This window comes from Nelusetta ayraudi, unplaced genomic scaffold (assembly GCF_046127955.1).
Source record: "Nelusetta ayraudi isolate G7.1 ecotype Tasmania unplaced genomic scaffold, CSIRO-AGI_Nayr_v1 ptg000095l, whole genome shotgun sequence".
Classification (NCBI taxonomy): Eukaryota; Metazoa; Chordata; class Actinopteri; order Tetraodontiformes; family Monacanthidae; genus Nelusetta; species Nelusetta ayraudi.
The window spans coordinates 611,862-631,970 of record NW_027466145.1 but is presented as its reverse complement, the minus strand read 5'-3'; the positions used below and the strand labels follow the sequence as shown (position 1 = coordinate 631,970).

The 20,109-nt window shown below is 48.1% G+C and overlaps 2 protein-coding genes and 1 non-coding gene across 6 annotated transcripts; 2 read left to right on the top strand and 1 right to left on the bottom strand.

Moving 5' to 3' along the window:
- Nucleotides 1–297: 297 nt before the first annotated feature.
- Nucleotides 298–9,993, top strand: LOC142902574 (centrosomal protein of 95 kDa-like). Of its 3 annotated transcripts, none has more exons than XM_076047774.1 (21): nt 298–487; nt 1,227–1,355; nt 1,509–1,616; nt 2,105–2,215; nt 2,749–2,854; nt 3,003–3,133; nt 3,819–3,952; nt 4,233–4,302; nt 4,442–4,509; nt 4,752–4,933; nt 5,012–5,120; nt 5,227–5,416; nt 5,597–5,769; nt 5,849–5,944; nt 6,120–6,270; nt 6,486–6,649; nt 6,741–6,815; nt 6,909–7,061; nt 7,181–7,327; nt 7,431–7,502; nt 7,843–9,993. In XM_076047774.1, exons 1-21 carry the CDS (start codon nt 463–465, stop codon nt 8,017–8,019), a joined length of 2,571 nt encoding a protein of 856 aa, XP_075903889.1. In that variant the 5' UTR covers nt 298–462; the 3' UTR covers nt 8,020–9,993. The 3 variants fall into 3 exon arrangements, with proteins under 3 accessions (XP_075903889.1, XP_075903890.1, XP_075903888.1); XM_076047775.1 differs by having other exon boundaries at nt 5,009–5,120; nt 6,912–7,061; XM_076047773.1 differs by having other exon boundaries at nt 5,009–5,120.
- A 1,829-nt stretch (nt 9,994–11,822) lies between these two features.
- On the top strand, nt 11,823–18,612 carry nol11 (nucleolar protein 11). 2 transcript variants are annotated; one of them, XM_076047777.1, is made up of 18 exons: nt 11,823–12,001; nt 12,722–12,835; nt 12,983–13,039; nt 13,121–13,269; nt 13,352–13,409; nt 13,561–13,702; nt 13,779–13,985; nt 14,849–14,925; nt 15,241–15,352; nt 15,504–15,598; nt 15,762–15,827; nt 15,920–16,104; nt 16,675–16,800; nt 16,892–17,149; nt 17,274–17,352; nt 17,479–17,571; nt 18,139–18,246; nt 18,331–18,612. In XM_076047777.1, exons 1-18 carry the CDS (start codon nt 11,855–11,857, stop codon nt 18,442–18,444), a joined length of 2,187 nt encoding a protein of 728 aa, XP_075903892.1. In that variant the 5' UTR covers nt 11,823–11,854; the 3' UTR covers nt 18,445–18,612. The 2 variants fall into 2 exon arrangements, with proteins under 2 accessions (XP_075903892.1, XP_075903891.1); XM_076047776.1 differs by having other exon boundaries at nt 15,241–15,364.
- Nucleotides 18,613–19,172: 560 nt separating this feature from the next.
- Nucleotides 19,173–19,254, bottom strand: trnas-aga (transfer RNA serine (anticodon AGA)). Its single transcript has one exon. It is a non-coding gene; the product is annotated as a tRNA-Ser (tRNA).
- Nucleotides 19,255–20,109: the final 855 nt, after the last annotated feature.

Below are 20,109 nucleotides of genomic sequence, written 5' to 3'. Positions count from 1 at the left end.
TAAGCGTAGACTGAGGGTTTATATTTTTATTTTATATGGGTTTGTGTTTCTCTGTTATTCAGTAACAATTGATTATTAAATTTTATTATATAATGTTATCATAACATTACTACTAATAATAATGATTCAATAAGGCTATACAACGGCAATATTTAATTCAATTTATTTGTTAATGTAATGTATTAATGACGGTCATTAATATGGCCGATTTCTGGAGTGACAGTGATCAACCAGCAGAAGGCGGTATTGACGCGTCCAAACTGCACTTCCGGAAACAAAGAAGGAGCGCTGCGTGTCGTCCAATCCTAGCAGAGCTCAGTTTTAAACGGGAGTCGACAGTTCCTCAGTCTCCCGGAGTTAAGTGAAGGCAGCAGTGAACTTGTCCGGTTCTTCTTCTTCTTTCGTCGTCACCGTGATCGCCGGATTGTTTCACCCTCCGTGCTTCTCGTCGACAGCCATTCCATGGGAACCCAGGAGGGGGAGAGAGGTGAGGCAGTTACCGCTCCTGGTCCCGGTGCAGACGAGCTAGCGACACGTAGCCAAAGTCATCACGTCCACTGGGTCCTGCGGTTAACTTCCGCCTTTTGGTGGGCGCCGACCCTGGAGGGATGTCGATATAGTTTACCTGATTGTGATAATTCTAACGTGAAGGAGGAAATGTCATCGGACAAATTGTGTCACGCCGTGAAACTGTTGGCAAACAAAGCCAGTTAGCATCGTTAGCTGTAACTCCGGGCAAAGTTGGGATCCGAATACGGCCGACCGCCACCTGGTCTTCTAGCGCCCCCTCCTGGGTGAGTTGTTTGATTATTAAAACACGGCGTGTTATTTGTTGAAAACGCACATTTTATCTTTACTACTACCGGAGTTTTCTGTCTGCCGTAAGCTGAGGTGGTGGTGCTGTTTGTGGGTCGACTGACTCACGAGACTGACCGACTCTCCGTCCCGTCCCGCGCAGACGCGGTGATTTAATTACCGAGTCAACAACGAGTCGTTGTTTACACGTTTGGAGCTTTAGAAACTTTTCAAACGTGGAGCATTGAGGGTTCTTGTTCTTGTTTTATCACTTGTATGTATAGTTAAAGACACATGGATGGATTAATTGATAGGTGGAAGGATGAATAAATAGATTGATAGTTTTTTCATCTCCAGAATACATTCCAAGTTGTTGATGATGATGATGATGATGATGACGACGACGACTAACCCTCCTTATCCCATTGCAGACTGGGTGGACGTGGCCAATGACCTGCTCAGCAAGTGTAACCTGACCCTGCGGCTGAGGACCCTGGGTGACTGCCATGCCGCCGTCTTCATCGCCCTGTACGAGAACATCCTCGGGGAGACGGTTCCAGGTAAGCGGAAAAAAAGTGAAAAGTAAAATAGCCATAAAAAAAAAAAGACACCAAGGTTTTTAGCTTCCTGAACACAACGGATGCCTTGTCAGACTCTTCTGTTGCTGTTGTGCATTCTGATGTGTGTGTGTCTGTGTGCGTGTCGTCGCTCAGATTACATTGAAGTGCCTTGCAGCCAAGAGGACGACGCCCACAATGTCCAGTCGGTGATTGATTCGCTGTCCCTGGATTACCTGCAGATCAGCCTCTCACACATCACAGGTGCAGCCAACACACCATTCCACTGAGAAAGTCGTGTGTGTGTGTGTGTGTGTGTGTGTGTGTGTGTGTGTGTGTGTGTGTGTGTGTGTGTGTGTGTGTGTGTGTGTGTGTGTGTGTGTGTGTGTGTGTGTGTGTGTGTGTGTGTGTGTTTTGTACGCAGCGTCGCAGTACACTACAATGTTGCTAAGCTACTTATTTCTGGTTCAGTCTCAGCATGAATGATTGTTGAACCCTTTGCCTATAGTGTAGCAGCAGTAGTTTTGTTTATATCATTTGTATCAGCTGATCAGTAGCTTTTAAATGGAAAAAAAAAACACATCATGCCACAATTTACCTCATTATTAACACACTGAGGCCTGTGTCACTTTTAGAATCAAGGAGAATTGTTTCATTCGAGAATGGAATCTTTAAAGAGCCAAAGATTCACATCCCTGTTGTGTTTGCGGTGACTCCCGCAATTATGCCGTTGTGTGTTTGTGTATCTGCAGGCGAGAATGTTGTGCGAGGCCACAGAGAGTCCATGAAGAACCTGCTGGAGATCTTCGAGGGTCTCCTGGAGTATCTAATGGAGGAGATGAGTGAGGAGTCACAGAATGGAGGTTGGCACAAACTGTGTTTGTGGGGTTTTGTGTGTGTGTGTGTTTGTGTTGCTAACCACCCAGCGCCAGCGACCTCTAGAGAGCGTTGCTAGATAGGACTCAGCGGTCCAGAATGACCTTGAAGGTCATTCAAGGTCGACGCAGCAGAAAAAAGAAACGGAACAACTAATAATAGTCACTCAGGTCTCACGTTCTACCCATTAACAGCAGAACGCAGCATAGTTAGCCCTCTGTTTACAGCATCCTGCTAAAAACTGCTGCTTATTTTGGATATTCGGCACATTTTGGAAGGAAACCAAAGAAGGGCAGAGCCAGACGAAACCTGTCAGGGGCCGTCGTTGGCGTTGAGCTGAGGAGGCGGGGTATCAGTGCCCTTTGTGACATCACAAATGGCGCATCCAGAACTTTCACTTTCATCCTTATTTTCACCAACATTATTGTCAGAAAACACATTAACTCCTGCAGTATCCTTAACTTTAAAATAAAGACCTGTTGTTGTTCTTCCTTGTCACTAATACAATGTTGCTGTGCAGACGACCTGGTCGACAGCCTGGATGGGGAAGTTGCCGTGGCGACCAGGGAGCAAGCAGCCAGTGGAGACGCCAGACTGGTTCCAAGATCCTCGTCCTCCAGCACAGAGTAAGAACTGGTCCCAGATACTACTGCAGCAGCAGCAGTAGTAGTACTGCCCCTTGTACTTTCCTTCTTCACATCAAGTTGAGCTTGTGCGTCAATATCATCATCATTTAAGTGAATGTCGTTTAACGCTTCACGTCTGAACGTGTAGGTCGGCCAGAACTCCGTCCAGCGAACGTTCTCCCCGGTCCTGGAAGGGTGGCGAGGAGGAGGGGGCGGAGTCAAACGGAGAGCTAATCGGCCTGGGAGTGTCGGCGCGCACCTTCACAGCCAAGACACCGGGTGAGACACTGGACCAGCAGTCCTAAAAATACAAACCTTAAGGGCCACAAAGATTTATTTTTTTTACTAGCCAAAGGTCTATTTTTGGAGGTTGGTCAGGCCATGTGATGATACTGCAATGTTTTGATTTGATTTGATTTTTATTTTATTACATTTTGGTTTGTATTTACAAACTAAGATAAAATTGATTATAGTAATTAGAAATTTTTCATTGTTAAAAATACTATATTAATATTAGATTTAAATGAATTTAAATAATAAATTAAGATAAATAGTTGAATAAAAACAAGCCCTCCCCCACAGTCATTAACCCAAATCAAGCAAACATGTTACGGGGTTGATTAGGAACATGAAAATTACAAATATAAATACAAAGAGGCAAAAGGAAGAAAAAGGAACTGTGTTTCTGTTGTATAAACTCAATAAAACATCTAATGCTGCAATTGCTCAAAAAAATCAAACTGAAAGTTAAAAAAAATCAGACTTGGCTCATTCGGGAACCTTGAGCAGGCACAGATGGACCTGCGGGCCGCCTCTTAATCACCACCGCACTCGAAGGTTGGGTCTTCTCTGCCTGGACTGCAGCAGAGTTTAGGAGAACCTTCTGAGATGTTGCTGATCTGCTTGCTGTTGTTGTGGTCGTGTTAACGTGTCGCCCTGGCTGAAGTTGTCGTCTCCTCCTCAGCCTCCACCGCTGCTCCTCTGGACGTCGACCCACAACCACCCGAGCAGAGCAGCGCCACCCAGAGGCTGCACCTGGAACTGCAGCAGGGGGAGGGGCAGGGGGCAGGGCCTGCTGCCGTCACTGCTGCTGCAGAGGTTGGTCTTGTGATTGGCCAGGAGACAATGTTCACTTGTGTAGCAGCAGCAGATGAAGTTGTTGTGTTTCGTCTGGGATGTGAAATTGCGCCGGAGGCCAAGAGACAAAGTCCCTCTTTGAGAGAGAAACAACGTGTTTCTGGGGGTTTAAAAAAAAAAGAAGAAGAAAACCCTCAGCCAATCGTGTGTAGTTCAGTGCGTGACTCCCTGACTTTGAAGTCGGGAATCTTTCCCACAGTTTTCATCTCGTCTTCAAATGATGTTTCTGTCTGTCACTCAGAGCTGTGCACCTCCGGGGTCCGACACGCTGGTGACCAGCAGGGGGCAGCATCCTGAGGAGTCAGACCGAGGTACCGCTTTACTCTTATCCAATGCTGATTCTGCAGATCATACCTTTTCAATCAGAAGTGGCTGTAAGGATGTCTTCCAGAGGCCCCGCCTCCTGACCCCCTGACCTCCTGACCCTCGTGTCTTGTTTCATCTTTCTAGCCAGCAGTGAAAAGTCGTCGTCCAGCTGGAGCAGGACCCGGCCGGCACTGGAGGTGGAGCCTCTGCAGGTAATTTAACAGCGTCACCTTCACCTTCCCAGAGCTCTGGAAGCTCCGCCTTCCTTCTGGAAGCTCCGTCTTTCTCTAGAAGCTCCTCCAGGAAGCTCGAAGCTCCACACAGGATGGATGTCAATGTGTTGACATGCCGCCCTGTTGTTTCTGACTGTTATCAGCCTTGATTGATTTCTGGTTGACTGGTTGACTGACTGACTGTGATTGACCGATTGATTGATTCTCCCCTCTGCCCCCAGCCCACCGGCGGTGGAGCCAGGAGGGTTCTGTTCCATACCCAGCCGGACGTCCTCTTCCTCACCCTGCAGGATGAAACTGAGCAGGCCAACAGCCAATCACCTCCAGGCACCCAGCATGTGGAGGAGCTGGAGGAGGGGGAGGGGTTTAGACAGAGGACACCTGACAGCAGGGGATACCACAGGTAAATGAGGAGCACAGCAGGGGTTAACTGACTGACTGACTGACTGAGTGTTTGGCTGACTGACTTCGTCCTCAGCAGGTGCAGGCAGCAGGTCGGCGGTGTTGAGGCGTCTCTGTCCCAGCAGCGTGAGGAGGAGCTGCAGCACATCTCAGAGAACCTCTCGCACCGCCTGGAGGAGCTGGACCAGGTGTGTGTGTGTGTGTGTGTGTGGATTATGATTATTTATGGTTGTCAATTTGTGTGTGCATTATGGGCGGATTACATGTGTTTGGGCACAAAATGTTTTGGTGCAGATGCTGAAACGAGTTCTGGTAGAAAGTGGAGAATCAGCAGGAGGAGAAACAGGAGCAGCAGCAGGAGGAGAAACAGGAGCAGGAGGAGGAGAAACAGGAGCCGCAGCAGCAGGAGGCGCCGGGGAGGAAGACAAGCAATCACACCACAGTGACAGCGTCATGGAGCGTCGCAGGACCCCCCGACACACAGGTACACACACACAAAGGTGTAGAGACACACAGTTCTGTCGTTCACTTGAAGTCACTGTCCACCAGCTGCTCAGAATCAGAAGTTTCAGCTCAAGGTTGGCATCTGGTGGCCGCACACAGAAGCTCCGCTAGCAGGACCTGATCGATGCCTGTGGTTCCGAACCTTCACTTCTGTCCACAGCCTTTGATGTGCCTGATGTCCGCTCCGGCCACCGCACGCGCTCCCTGTCGCCCTCGCCTCCGCGGCCATGTCGCTCTCTGCAGCTGCAGGGGGAGATGGAGGCGATTCCAGCGGACGGACGCCAAAGACCGGAAGAGCAGCAGCCGTTGTCGTCTCGCAGGAAACACAGCAAGGTATGGACACGGTATCACAGTATCCACATGGTATCGATACAAACCCACTGACCACCTGATGGCTAATTCTGCCCTCCAGCACCGACTCAACGAGGCGTACACTGAGGAGCTGAGCAGGCTGGAGGCCAGGAAGTGGGCGGAGCTCGACCAGGAACGCCTCCGAGCTCAAGAGGCGGTGAGTCGTCTTAGCCCCCCCCCCACAAACACACCACTGGTCGGCTGGATGGGCGGTGTTGAGGGACATAGTGGAGAACTGTGTGTGTGTGTGTGTGTGTGTGTGTGTGTGTGTGTGTGTGTGTGTGTGTGTGTGTGTGTGTGTGTGTGTGTGTGTGTGTGTGTGTGTGTTGTAGGAGCGGCAGTACAGGGAGGCCATCCTGGGAGACGTGTCTGCAGCCAGGACGAAGGCACAACGTCGACCAGCACCACCCAGTGGCCAGCAGGCGGTGGTGCAGCGGCTGCGGCAGCCGCAGCGTGAGGCCACCAACAGGGCAGCGCCATCCAGTAGGTCCAGCACGAATCTTCAGTTTCTTTTCAGTCGCTGTCGCTGCTTTCTTTAAAGGGACGGTGCCTGAAGATGCAGTCGAGGCAGCTGGGCTGCTTTTACAGATTTAAAGGGACAATTCAACATTGTGGCCAATTGGCCTCTTTGATTACAAATGAAAATGACGTTGCTGATGTCCAGGTGCACTCACACGCAGTCTCTCTGTGTCCCCCAGTGAGGGTGGGGGAGAAGGATCTCCTCCCCCTGCTCCTGGAGGAGCTGCCCCACCTCCAGCTCCCTCCAGCAGCCCTGGACAAGATGTGGAGGCAGCAGCTGCAGCAGGTCGAGCGACTCCACGCCGCCTCGCTGCCGCAGCGCCACAGCAAGCTCTCGCAGGAGGTGGGTGGGCAGGCGGGAACCTCAGTGTTTGTTCTGGTGAAATTAGTTTGGGAAGAGTTTGTGACAAGCAAACATCTGCTGCTGTTGTCAGCTGGAGGAAGCGCACAGGAAACACGACCTGCTGCTGGAGATGGTGCACAAGGACCGAGAGCACAGGAGACGACTGGTGAGCTGCAGAGAGGGATACTCACTCACTCACTCACTCACTCACTCACTCATTCATGGCTCCGCCTCCTCCTCCTCCTCCTCCTCCCTCCAGAAGGACTTCAAGGATCGGATCCAGCAGCAGAAGTCCAGTCAGAACCGGCAGAGGGAGCAGCGGCAGCAGCTGGTCCGGGCCAAGAGGTACCACCAGGACTTCCACCTGCAGCACCGGGCCCGGCTGCTGCGGGCCCGCACCAAGGAGGAGAGGGTAGGTGTGGCAACAGGAGGGGTCGCTGCCACAACTTAAGGCAAACTTAAAAGCTTAAAAGTGAAAAAACAGGTCTTATCCATATGTTTGATATTGTGTGTGTGCGTGTGTGTACGCAGATGTTCCGGCAGCTGTTTGAGGAGGGTCTGGAGCTGCAGAAGCAGCGTCTGCGGGACCAGCGACTTCAGGCCCGGGACCAGCGGCTGGAGCACCAGAGGAAGCACCAGCAGCACATAGCTTCCATAGAGAACTACTACAAGGACCAGGCAGGGGCCGCACAAGTGCACGCACACACACACACACACACACACACACACACACACATTACCTTTCTACAGTTTGCTTACTTTATGTTGTTGTTGTTTTTAGTTTTTACTGCTGGCTGAAAAACTGGCCAAAGAGCGAGAGGAGATCCAGCTGCGGAAAAAGGTTCAAGAAAAGGTAAAAAAAAATGAGCAGGATTCTTTTTTCTTTTTTTTTTAAGATACGGTAAATATTATATTATTATATAATATAATGATGTTCACGGTCCTCTTTGTTTGTTTGCTCCGAATCAAAATCACAGAGCAAGAACACTGCATTCATATTGGTTTAGACCCTGAAACAGGATGTGGCTTTTTGTCACTCTGCCATTACCACCCCAACAAACACACACTCACACACTCCCTCACTCACTCAAAGGTTGATGCACAAAGGTGAAGTTGAAGCCGTTTGTAACAAATGTTTGATAGTTAGTTTAGCGCTAGCCTAGCCTTCGCTAACGCGCCCCTCCACCCTCTAGGCTCTGCTGAAGATGAAGCGAGAACTGCGCTCCAAGATGGAGCAGGAGATCGTGGAGCTGCAGAAGATCATCGTCCAGAACGACGAGGACGACCACTTCCGGGAGGCCGACGTCCAGCGGCTGCGCCAGCGGATGCGAGTGGCGTCCTTCCAGTTCAGCAGCGGCTACCTGCGCTGAGCAGGGGGAGGAGTCTAGCAAAAAAATAAAAACAAAAACCTGGTCTGACGAAGAGGAAGTCCACGTCAGAAACACAATGTAGCTGCTAGCTTGCCTAGCTAACTCCTCTTCCTCCCACCTCAGCTGCTAATTCCCAAACTGAACGTCACTTTCAGCCAAGGCCTCGCCCCCTTTTTCCTTCCTTTTTTATGTCGTTCCCTCTGCTGTAGCAAGACACTCCACATGTTCTTCCTCCTGCTGCCACCAGTGGGACACACAATGCAAAAATGTAAGGTGCACTCTGGTGTTTTTAAACCTGGTAATTATTTTTTACATATATTTGGTTATTTAAAAAAAAAAATCTTAAAGAATTTTAGAATTTGTGTCCTAAATCTTTTGCACTCATGTCTTAGAAAAAAAGATCCTTGATTTAAAAACACCAACAGTCGCCTTGATAAAGTGTGAACGTCACTCTGTGTGATTTTAACCATGCCAATAATTTATTTTTTAAATCTAATGCTGTGTGATTGTGTTGTTGTTGTTGTTGTTGTTGATGATAATCAGTCTTAACTTTCCCTTTTGTTTTTAATATCTTTTTTTTATAGCAACAACACAGACAATGTTTATGACAACTAATACTGGCTGTTTGGTGGTTTGTTTATTATTATAATTCCATCCATCCTTCTACCGCTTTATCTGGAGTGGAGTCGTGTCGTGGGGGCAGCAGCCTCAGCCGAGACGCCCAGACTTCCCTGGCCCCAGTCACCTCCTCCAGCTCATCCGGTGGGACCCCAGGGCGTTCCCAGGCCAGCCGAGAGACATAATCCCTCCAGCGTGTCCTGGGTCTTCCTCGAGGCCTCCTCCCGGTGGGAGATGCCCGGAACACCTGCCCAGGGAGGCGTCCAGGAGGCATCCGGAACCGATGCCCAAGCCATCTCAGCTGGCCCCTCTCGATGCGGAGGAGCAGCGGCTCTACTCCAAGCTTCTCCCGGGTGACCGAGCTTCCCACCCTATCCCTCAGGATGCGCCCAGCCACCCTATGGTGGAATCACATTTCAGCCTCTTGTATCCACAACCTCGTTATTTCAGTCATTACCCAAAGCTCATGACCATAGGTGAGGGTGGAAACGTAGATCGACTGGTATATCGAGAGCTTCGCCTTCCGGCTCAGCTCCTTCTTGATCATGACCGATCGGTACAGCGACCGCATCACTGCAAACGCCACACCGATCCGCCTGTTGATCTCATGCTCCATCTTTCCCTCATTCTTGAACAAGACCCCGAGATGCTTGAAATCCTCCACCTGAGGCAGGATCTCCCCACTGACCCGGAGTTTATTATTGTAAATTGTTGTTCCTTATTTATTATGATTGTGCAAAAGTGGCATCTCCTAACTTGTGACTGAAAAAAGTGTGGGTGATGTGGTGTCACAGAGGGCACAAGCAACCCTAAAGTCCAACAAAGCATTGGTTTTAGCAGGAGGCTGTAAACAGAGGGCTAAAAAGGTTTTCTAGATTTGTAAAAAAAAAAAAAAAAACACTTGAAAACCATGTTTAGAGCAGTTTATTATTTTTTACATAGTTATGTTATTTGAACCCAATAACCCCAAAAGAAAAGATCCAAGGTTTCCAAAGCAGCATCTCACCTCCAACAGTAGGAATAAAAAAAAATTAAAAAAAAATCGCCAGCTGTCTGGAAGTCTAACTAGCCCTGCCCACTGAGGCCTGTTCCAAACATCAGTGGCTCAGCTGTTGGTTGGCGGCACAGTGTCCTGATTGGCTAGTTCTGGTGGATGGAGCCGGTGTTGGCGGTCATCGGGCAGGTTGCACCAGTTCCAGCTGCGCTGGCAGTGGACGCAGAACTGGCTGATCTCCAGCTTCAGACCCTGCAGCTGCTTCCTGACCGTACACTTCCTGCCGCAGGAGCGACACACCTGCAGCAGCTCCAGCAGACACCTCTCCTCCACCACCAGCTCCTCAGGGCTGTCCAGATAGAGGTGGGGCGAGAAAAAAAAAACTATAGTCGTGAGAGAAGCAGTTGTTCAAGACAATGCTCTAGATGCTTAAAACTTTTGCTTTCAATTTGAGTACTAGTAATACTGTGAATACTTTGGCCACCTCTGCTAGAAACGGCAAACCTCCCATCAAGAAACTGGGTGGTGATTTCACTTTTCATTTTCAGCACACTGTCCCTTTAAAAAAGGTTTTCCAAACAAACAGTGGTCCTACCTTCCTAAATCAACCAGGTGGTGCCCATCTCCGACACTTAGAGAGACGGCCAAGTCCTCCTCTGAAAATTATTCAGACATACAGCAACATTTAATTTGCATTTTAATGCTGACGCTGGACACTGTGTGTGTATGCATGTGCGTGTCAACTCACCGCTGCTCTCCAACATCTCCGACATGTTTCTCAGTCGGAGATCCTAGAGGACACAAAGAGCAGAAGAACAGAACAACATTGTGGAGAGAAAAAAGTTTTCAGACACCCTTAAAATTTTACACAATCCCAATTATTGGTTTCGTGTTCTGTGTTATTCTTTTTCTTTCTTTTTGTTGACTTTGACTTCAGTTCTGAGGCGTTTCAGACACGGACATCTGGTAATCTCTAATATTTCATTACCACCGGCATCAATTTTTATATTCTTCACATTCAGCACATAATATAAGTCTGTTAACAGCAGAAACTCTGAAGCAGCATAAGTGGGAACGTGAACACCCATCCAGTTATGCGGTTAATGTGTTTCGGTGTTCTGTTTACCTGTCAAGCAAAATGCAAAAAAAAAAAAAACTTAATACTTCAGCAAAGGTAGAGAAAAGTCCAAAAGTCTGTCCAAAGGTCCAAAGATATGACACAAAGTCAGTCTGTTTATGTGTGTCGGTCTCTGCCTTCTGCAGACACTCTTTCATGTGTCGTTGTAATACTTGTGATGCTTAAAGTACCTGCGTGTACTTTCTGACAGTGGCACAAACCAAACACAGGTCCCGGGAAAAATAATCTCTCTCCCGGGACACAATTTGTCCCGTTTTTTAGGGAAAATTACAAAACCTCATTTGATTTCCGTCTCTGGTTTAGGTGAATTCTGGTGAATTCCAGTACTGCACATTATACACAGACCAGCTGAGAAGCGAGATCCGGGACTCTTGAGAAAATATCCGGGGCTTGAGCCCAAGTAGCCACCCCCTAGATCCGCCACTTGGAGTAAATGCAACCAACAGGGTGGCCTGTATAGATACTGTATACAGTATCTCATGTGGCGACAGTCGGAACACCATGAAACCTTTTCAGGCTTGAGGGTGGGTGTAATTTTGATTTTGTCCGTTTCCAGTTTCCGTACCGTCGGGCCAGCAACATCTGTTAATCGGTGACTTACTTCTCAAACGATGGCTCACGCACAAACTACAGCCTGTATCCGGACGCTCTGCTCTTAAAATCAACCATCACCGTCAACTAGTCAGCGCTGAGAACCTGAATTCGAGCGGAACGTTACGACAAACATCGTGGAACGCGTCAAACTCACCTGTTGGTCCGCAGTTTGTTGAGCATTACCCGGTTATTTGTTGTGCGGCTCCGAGACGAACTCGCCGCGATCTTGCGACCACTTCCGGGTCAAACAAGCGACGTCACGAGATTATTTCCGTTATTGATGAAATTGCGTATAATTAATGGGATTTATTTATATTAAAAAAAATAAAACACACACACACACACACACACACACAGCGGTCACATTACTTTCCTAAGGTGAAGTGGGGAAAGTGTCCCCTTTTTTTAATAGTCTCTTTTATGTTTATGCGTGCGCCCCTTGCATCTTCTCGCGAGATCCGCCGAGATCGGCCTTCTTCTCGTCCAGTATCATGGCGGCGCTGTTCGAGGGCTACACGTTGTGCGGACTCGTCCCGGCCCAGAACCTTCCCCGGTCCGGGATTCAGGGCGTCGAGGCCGAGAGGGATGGAGACCACGTGGTTGTTACCGACTCCACTAGATCCGTCACCGTCTACAAGGTACCGTCCCCCTGCCCGCCGGACTTGCGAGACTCGTGTCGGTGTCGTCGGTTGTCCAGCGACTCACAACTGTTGTCCTCAGTTGTCCAGTGACGCTCTGAGTTGTCAGGAGAGACAACACTGCGTGGCTGTGACACACAACTTTTGTGTACTGTACATCTACTAGACAACACGCGCTGCGTCAGTTCGTTGTTTGGCTAATATCACGAAATGTGAGCGAGCGGCCGCCACGCACGCACGCACGCGCTTGCTATCTTGTACCAAACTGTACAGCAGATACTACAGTGTCTCAGTAAAGTCCTCAAAAATAAAAGTCCATGCATTATTATTTTTTGCTAGCTGCTATTTCAGTAAGTGGCAAAACATGTCGTCATTCTGGAAACGAGCCCCTTGTGATGTCACGGTGGGTTCTAATAGAGTTCCCTCGGCCAGATGTTACTTGGCTCTGCCTTCTAAGATGTCAAAGGGTCCAATGCAGTGCCAGTGCTAACCGGAGACTGTTAACGGAGGGCTAACTGTGCTGCTCTGCTAGGGATCCACTGGTTTGTTTGTGTTTGAAACTGGGACTCCTGCTCGGTTCCTCCTCGAAAGTCTGAAATGGGGAGTGAAGGGTGGAGCAGCTCAAACATCTCCTCAGTCAGAACTTCTCCCTCTTGGTCTCAAACTGAAGCTAAACGAACTCTTGCCAAAGTGAACCGTGAGCTGCTCGTCTTGTCCCAGGTGTCGGACCAGAAGCCACTGGGCAGCTGGTCGGTGAGACAAGGACAGACCTTGACCTGCCCCGCGGTCTTCAACACCAAGACCCAGGAGTACGTGGCTGTCTCAGACTTAAAGGTATGACCACAGAACAGGTCTGGTCCGGTCTCACCTTCACTCCTGTGGCAGGAGTCATACTGCATTGGTGAAACTAAATCCAGGCAAACGTTTCACTTCTTCTTTTTCTGGTACTTGTTCTCCTCCGCTGGGTTCTCTGTCCCTCAGGTCATCAGAGTTTGGAAAGAAGATGATTTACTGCTGGACAAGACCTTCAGAGCCACTGTAAGTGTCCGGGGTTTGACCTCAGCTCTCAGGTCTCCCTGGAACGGAATCCTAACCTCTGATTGGTCCGGCTGTCTCCAGGTGTCGTCGGACGTGTGGAGGGTCCACAGTGTCTCAGGAGAAGAGCCCGTGGTCCTGTTCCACAGAGGAGCCGTGAGGCTGCTGGACCGGCTCCTGGAGGACCCCCAGCAGCAGGTGGAGGACCTCCTGGCCTCAGACGAGACCATCAGGTCAGAAAAACGAAAGATGGATGCTCATTGGCCGACTTCCTCGGGTGGCACTGTTGACAGTTGTTCTTGTCCTGTCCTGTAGGTGGAGCACCTGCTTGGTGGCCGAGTCCCAGCAGATGGTAGTCTTCACCAGCGAACAGGTGAGACAGGCTAAAAATACCAGAGTTGAGGCTGCGCACACACGCACGCACGCACGCACGCACGCACGCACGCACGCACGCACGCACGCACGCACGCACGCACGCGCACTTCCTGTGTGCTTTGAACAGCTCAGTTTTTTGCCCCCACCAGAAAGGGGAGACCTTCCTCTACCTGCACCGGCTGAATCCCAGCAGCCTCCAGAAGTATCGACTGGAGAGGGTGGAGCCTGGCCTCCCGCTCCTCAGCTGCTCCGCCTCCTACCAGGACAAGCACATCCGGCTGATTTACCTTTGTGAGTCACCTGCGAGCAAACGCCTCCCCTCTGCTTGACTCAGCCAGTGACCTAGACCCGGTTCTCCTGCCCTCAGATTCCAGCGGCCAGGTGTACCAGAGCTCCGTCCCCCTGCGGAACCCAGGGGCCGACAGGGGGGCCGCGGCTCCGTCCCTTCCCCACAGCCTGCTGCTCCGCCTCCCGGTGGGCGAGGGCCGGCTGGAGGCGGCTTCGGCTCAGGTCCTGGACGAGTCCCACTTGGCCGTGGTTGGCGTTCCGCACCCATCCGCTGGAGCTGGGAAAGGTTAGCGCCACCCAGAGGCTCTGTCCATACCTTTTTCTAAGACCATCAGTGCTTTAGGGTTAGGATACTACGGAGACGTCTTTCCGATCCGATACTGAGTGAAATTCAGGCTGGTATCGCTGATACCGATCGCTGATAACGACACGTAATGTGTCAATTCAAATTGAAATAGCCTTTAAGAATATTCAAATAAACAAGTAAATGCCACAATAATTACACACATTTGTCAATACCTACATACAGACATTCATTCATTCATTCATTTATCTTCTATACCCGCTTATTCCTATTCCGGGTCACGGGGGTCTGCTGGAGCCTATCCCAGCTGTCTTAGGGGCGAAGGCAGGGTGACACACTGGACAAGTCGCCAGTTCATCGCAGGGCTCAGTACCTACATTTAACAGTTAAATTTATCCATTTTATTTTGTATGTATTTTTTTTTATTATTTCACCACAACAGTTTTATCATGATTGCTACAGTAAGTAGCAGTAGTAGTAGTTACAGTTTCTATTTATTTTACCCATTTCACAACCATATTTTTTAATTTGCATTACACACCTACCCAGGCAGAAGGAAAAGTAGTTTCGCAGATCATTTTGACAAGACCTCGATAGTTTAGCTACTTACCTCTGTGTTCCTATTAATAATATGACCTCACATGAGTGAAGTATCCAAAGTATCAATATTTTTGGGTGTAGAGCGTGAACATCTTGTATTGGAAGCATCGATATATTATGTCAGTAATAGTGTTGCTAGTTCCAATAAGTATTTGTACTTCCTGCTCTAGACTCCCACCCTCCTGTAGTTCCTGGAAGTGTTTGGTGATGTGACCCCCGGTAACTCATCCCTGTCTTATCTCCAGACTTCCTTTGCATCTGGAACACCAACTTCCAGACCCTGCAGGCGGGGAAGGAGATGGCGGGTAAAATATACGGCCAGGTAGGTCGGAGTGCAGCAGTCGGCTCACTGTGAGAATCTGCTCGATCCAGGATCCGCTGGTTCCTGGTCCAGTCTCAGGGCCAGAGTTCCCTGTCCTCCCAGCTGCTACATGCTGCCGGAGGACTGTATGACTCTGGTAGAACATAGTGTCTGCCCTCCACTGTGACAGGGCCTCTGCCGTCCCTCCTCACAACTTGACCGCAGCTCCCAATTTCAACTGACTGACCAACTGAAGGTTGATGTCCTGTCCTGTTCTGTCCGTCCGTGGTAACATTGGGTCTTTATTCTTCCTGCTGGTTCTGCTCTGCTTTGAAGCTCTGGACCTTCTCCAACAAGTTGTTCATCCCACACGGGAAGACGCTGTCGGTGATTCCTTACGAGTGTCTCACGTCGTGCCTGGCCTCGGCCCTGGGGAAGCTGAAGCAAGGCAAGTCCGAAGGTGCAGCCAGGACGATATTTGGACGTAATGAATAAAAAGGATGTCAGATGTCATGTTTTCATGCCTGCAGCAGTCGGTGTGTTTTATCCTGAAGCTGCTGCATGTTGTGTGTTCACTCTTTGTGTTCTTCTTCTTGTAGACTGCAAGGCTTCTTCTGCTCTTGTTCCGTCCTGGAACAACATCCTTCAGGGAGATAAGGCTCCGCCCCCCCGGACAGTCGAGACCAGAAAGACGGTAGAGAGACAAATAAACATGATTTATTTTATTTATTTATTTATTATTTATTTATTTTTTTGGGGGGGTCATGACGAAAGAATCCAGATTTTCAAGGAGTCGCTGCTTTTTTTGTTTGTTTATTTGTTGATTTTTTTAAAAAAGATTTTCTCCTTCCACTCAGAGGTTGAGTCGTAAGAGCCAGCTGGCCGCCCCTCCAACAGCCGACCAGGTCCTGGACGTCATCAAGGTCAAACCCTTGCTTGTCTCCCCATAACAGGCTGATAAGACTTAATTTAAAAATAAATCTAAAATGTCTCCCCCTCCTGGCTGCTACTGCAGACAGCTCCCCTACAGGAGGTGCAGGAGGCCGTGGGTCTTCTCCTGTCCCGGTCCGACCCCGCCGACCTGCAGCCTCTGGCCGGCCTGCTGGCCTCTGGCCTGGTGTCCCGCAGCCTCGCCGAGCCGACCTTTGACACTTCCAGCACGCTGGTGCAGCTGGTGCAGAGCCGGAGCCTCAGCCACAGGTCAGCTGGAGCTTCTGGTTGGTTTTATGTTGTTTTAGGGACCCACTGATCCACGCTGTTTCACTCCCAATACTCTGGGTGTTTGCCCGTACTGATACTTTTTAGATACTGTAGCTCTGTTTACATTAATAATATTGATCATTATTGTTGATTTTATATGATCTTATATGAGGCTGTAATGTATTGTATGTATTGTATATGTAAATGTCATTAATCCATTCTTGTTTGTTTATTACTACTTTTATTATCATTTATTTTGATTATTAATCCACAGGTCAATAATTATTTATTTATATAAGAAGTTGGAAAACACGACAGGATTTAATTTTCTTGTTGTTTTGTGGACAATAAAGAGTCAAGTATTGGTGAATAACACAGTAAAAAAAAAAAACACAGTGAATTGTTCAATCATTTATTGAATTGTAAACTTTGCATTTTTTCACGTTTGGTGCTTGAAGTTAAGATTTGCGACGTTACAATCTGAAATTTTTGTCGGAAGTTGTTGCCTTGGTTTGTGCTTGTGCATCTGTGTGTGTGTCTGTGTGTTTTGACAGTCCTCTTCTCATGCAGTGTGTGTCCGGACCTGGTCCTGATGGCCCTGGAGAGAAAGGACTACTTCCTGTGTCAGCTCTGCCTGCAGTTCTTCCCCGACATCCCCGAGGCCGTCACCTGCGCCTGCCTCAAGGCCTTCATCAGGTGAGACTCCCCTGTCTGTCGGCCTCTTTTACTGACAGTCAGTTACTGGTTGTAACTTGGACCTCCGGGAACTTTGCCCTCGGTCCTGCAGCTCGCCGGACGACCAGTTGGACCGAGTCACCCTGGAGCCTGATAGTGTTTCTTTTATGGAGGCCCTGCTGGCCAAGGGGCGTGGCCAAGCCACCATGCAAAACGGATTCTGCCCCGCCGCTCTACAAGGAGAACGTGCAGATGTTCCAGAAAGAGGTGGCGCCACCGTCAGGCCTGGAGTGGAAGCCCACAGGGAGAAGAAGAGCTCGACCACACCGGGACTGACGTGTCCTGTGACCTTGAACAAAGCTGTTCTGCTGTATCCTGAAGTTCATTCACAATGTTGCTGTTTCTTTTTGTTTGTTTGTAATGGTTTGAATTTGGAAATTGTATGTCTTGTATTGTGTGGAAAAAAACTGAAGTCCTTGACTGAAGTCCTGCAGAAATGAGGTCTTGCTGACGGCCTACAGTGACACCTTCCTGCTTCCTCACCTCAAAGACCTGTCATCCCAGGAAGTGGTGGTGAGAATTGTTGTGGTTCACAGTGAAACTAGACAAAAAAAAACCACGGTCCAGATTAGGACCAAAGGTTTGGGGGTTTGGTGGAAATTAAAAGGATTTTATTTTTCTCTCTCCGTCTCCATCCAGCTCTTCCTGCAGTACCTGCAGTTCCTCTACTTCCACTTTTCTGAGGACGATTCCTTCCAGACACTTTGGGTGAAGTCACCAAGTCTGTCTCAGGTCAGTCAGCACAGTCACATGAGAGGAACAGAGGTGGTACAAGTATTTGCATTCTGTACTCAACTGAAAGTACAGATACTTGTGTAAAAGTCAAAGTACTGGTTCAACTCTTTTACTCAAATAAAGCAAGAAAGTTTATGTTCTGAAATGTACTGAAGTTTTGTGTTTGCCATTACTGAAACAATACATTGGTTGATCATTTTTCAAAAAGTAAAAAGTTGTGAAAGAATAATCTGGACTGAACTGGGCAGACGTCTTGATGAGCATCTAGATGACTTTGAGCAGCTTTGCTACTCAATACCAAAGTATTTGTACTTTGTTACTTCCCACCCCACTGAGTCAGTCTTTAAAAAAAACTGCAGCTGCAATCGCTCAGGAGCGTTTTCAATGGTTCACTATCAGCCCGCTGTTTTTTAATCTTTTTAATCCATTTACTGGAATGTGTGTATTGGTCTTTGCTTAGTTTTTTTTTCCTTCCGTACTGCACTTTCACTGCAAACTACGTTCCTAATGGATGAATAAAGTATGATTGATTGATTGACTGATAATAAGTTCCTCTTGCTGTAGATTCTGGACTGGGTGTGTCTGCTGCTGGACGCCCACTTCACCGTGTTGGTCATGACCCCTGAAGTCAGAGGGTCACTGCTGAGCCTCCACAACTTTGTCAAGTCGCAGGTAACAGCCAGGAAAAAATAACAGTGAGTGAATTGAGTCCAGTGTTTGCTGTCAGTCATCACCGGGTGGTCTTTTGTTCCACAGGTGAGGCTGGTGTCAGAGCTAGGGAAGGTCCAGGGTGGCCTGCAGCAGCTCCACAGGATGAAGGCAAGCCAGGATGTGGGCCAGTACTCCATCGAAGTCATTGAGCTCTTTTAGAACATTGACAACAGTGTGGATACTTTTCATAAATAAACTGAAGATACTGTCTTGCTTTTTTTTTTTTTTTTTACATGTGGTGGGCAACTGTTTTTGTGATTTGTTCCACTGTTTTTTCTTTATGGCTCTGATTCCAATAAATCCCAAAATATTTTACTGTCTGAAAAACAGGCCTCTGATTTTTCATTTTTTGTAATCATATTTTCATTCTCGTGTTCCAACAACTCATTTGCGCTGAAGAAAGTGCCAACGACGATGTGGAAAATGAAATGGCACACACATACATACGTACAACTGATGACTTATTGTGAATAATTTGGGCAAGTCGCGTTGGAGCATTTCCTATTTGATAACATCAGTGTAACGTGTTTGTTACTGTATTGCATATATTAACTGTTGGCTAAATTTATTGTTGTCTTTCTCCCATGTAATATTACTCTTGTGTCGGGAATGTGTATCAGCAAGACATGATTTTGTATTTATACCCTATCGACTGTAATAACAAACAAACAAAAATCTGCTAACCCTGGCTGCTAAAAGTGTTTCCTTTTAAGTAGTAATTCTGTAATCCATCAAAGTACTAGAATCTTGCCTATAATGATACAGTTTAGCACAGAGCACTTTTACTCTGGATAAATAAGAAATATACATACAAAAGTTTTCGTTGTCGGGGGAAATGTACATGGGTACAAAAAAATTTTGAATTAAAAAAACAAAACAAAAAACATCGTTGTCGGCAGGATTCGAACCTGCGCGGGGAGACCCCAATGGATTTCTAGTCCATCGCCTTAACCACTCGGCCACGACAACTTTGGCGCTATAAAGGAATACCTAAACATATTCAATGTTTACGTTGTCTATTATGAGTTCCGTACGTGAGACGTGTGGTTTCTTTCTTCTCCGTGTATGTTGCGGTAACAGCTCGGCAACGTTACCGTAAGACACGCACCAATCTTATACCTGAAGGATGTCTTGCATAAAAAAAGATTACACAACAATAAAGATGAGTCGTTGTCACCTACGACGGCGTAGATTCTGCACATGTATCATGTATACGTTTTTTAAAAATGTCATTTTTTTTGGTAATGTGTCAAAAACCTTCTAGTGGAAAGTCAAAACAGTAACGTGTTGTCCCAGCAGCAGCAGCTGCAGCACTTTGCATCGTTCCCGCTGAGTGAATCGACTCACTGAGCCGATTCCGTACCGTGAAATGTTCATTTAGCAATGGGCTTTTTAAAAATTAGCTTATCGTTCGTTTTTTTTTTTTTGTCCATGTTCTACCCGGAGAATACTCGTGCGCGGTCGGTGAACTTTGTGTGTGGGAAACAAACTCGTCGGTCAGTCTCCGGAAAACATATATGCACTCATGTCGATAGTGTGGCCTCGTTTCGTCGTGACGACGATGGCGACGAGGCTGAAAAAAAAGAACGATGCTTCATTTTCTTATTTCACTGTTAAAAACTGCGGCTCGCGCCACCTGCGGTCGACACATCCGACAGCACAACACAACTTTCACACCGAGTGGCGGCGTTAGTGGAATGCGTTTGCATGGTTCACTTAATTTTGTGAACAAGCAGCACGGCTATTGCGTCTATTGTGGAAACCGAGTCACGTGACCTCGCGTTGAAATATGGAAGGTTTGAAGTGTTAAGGTAGCAGAGGTAG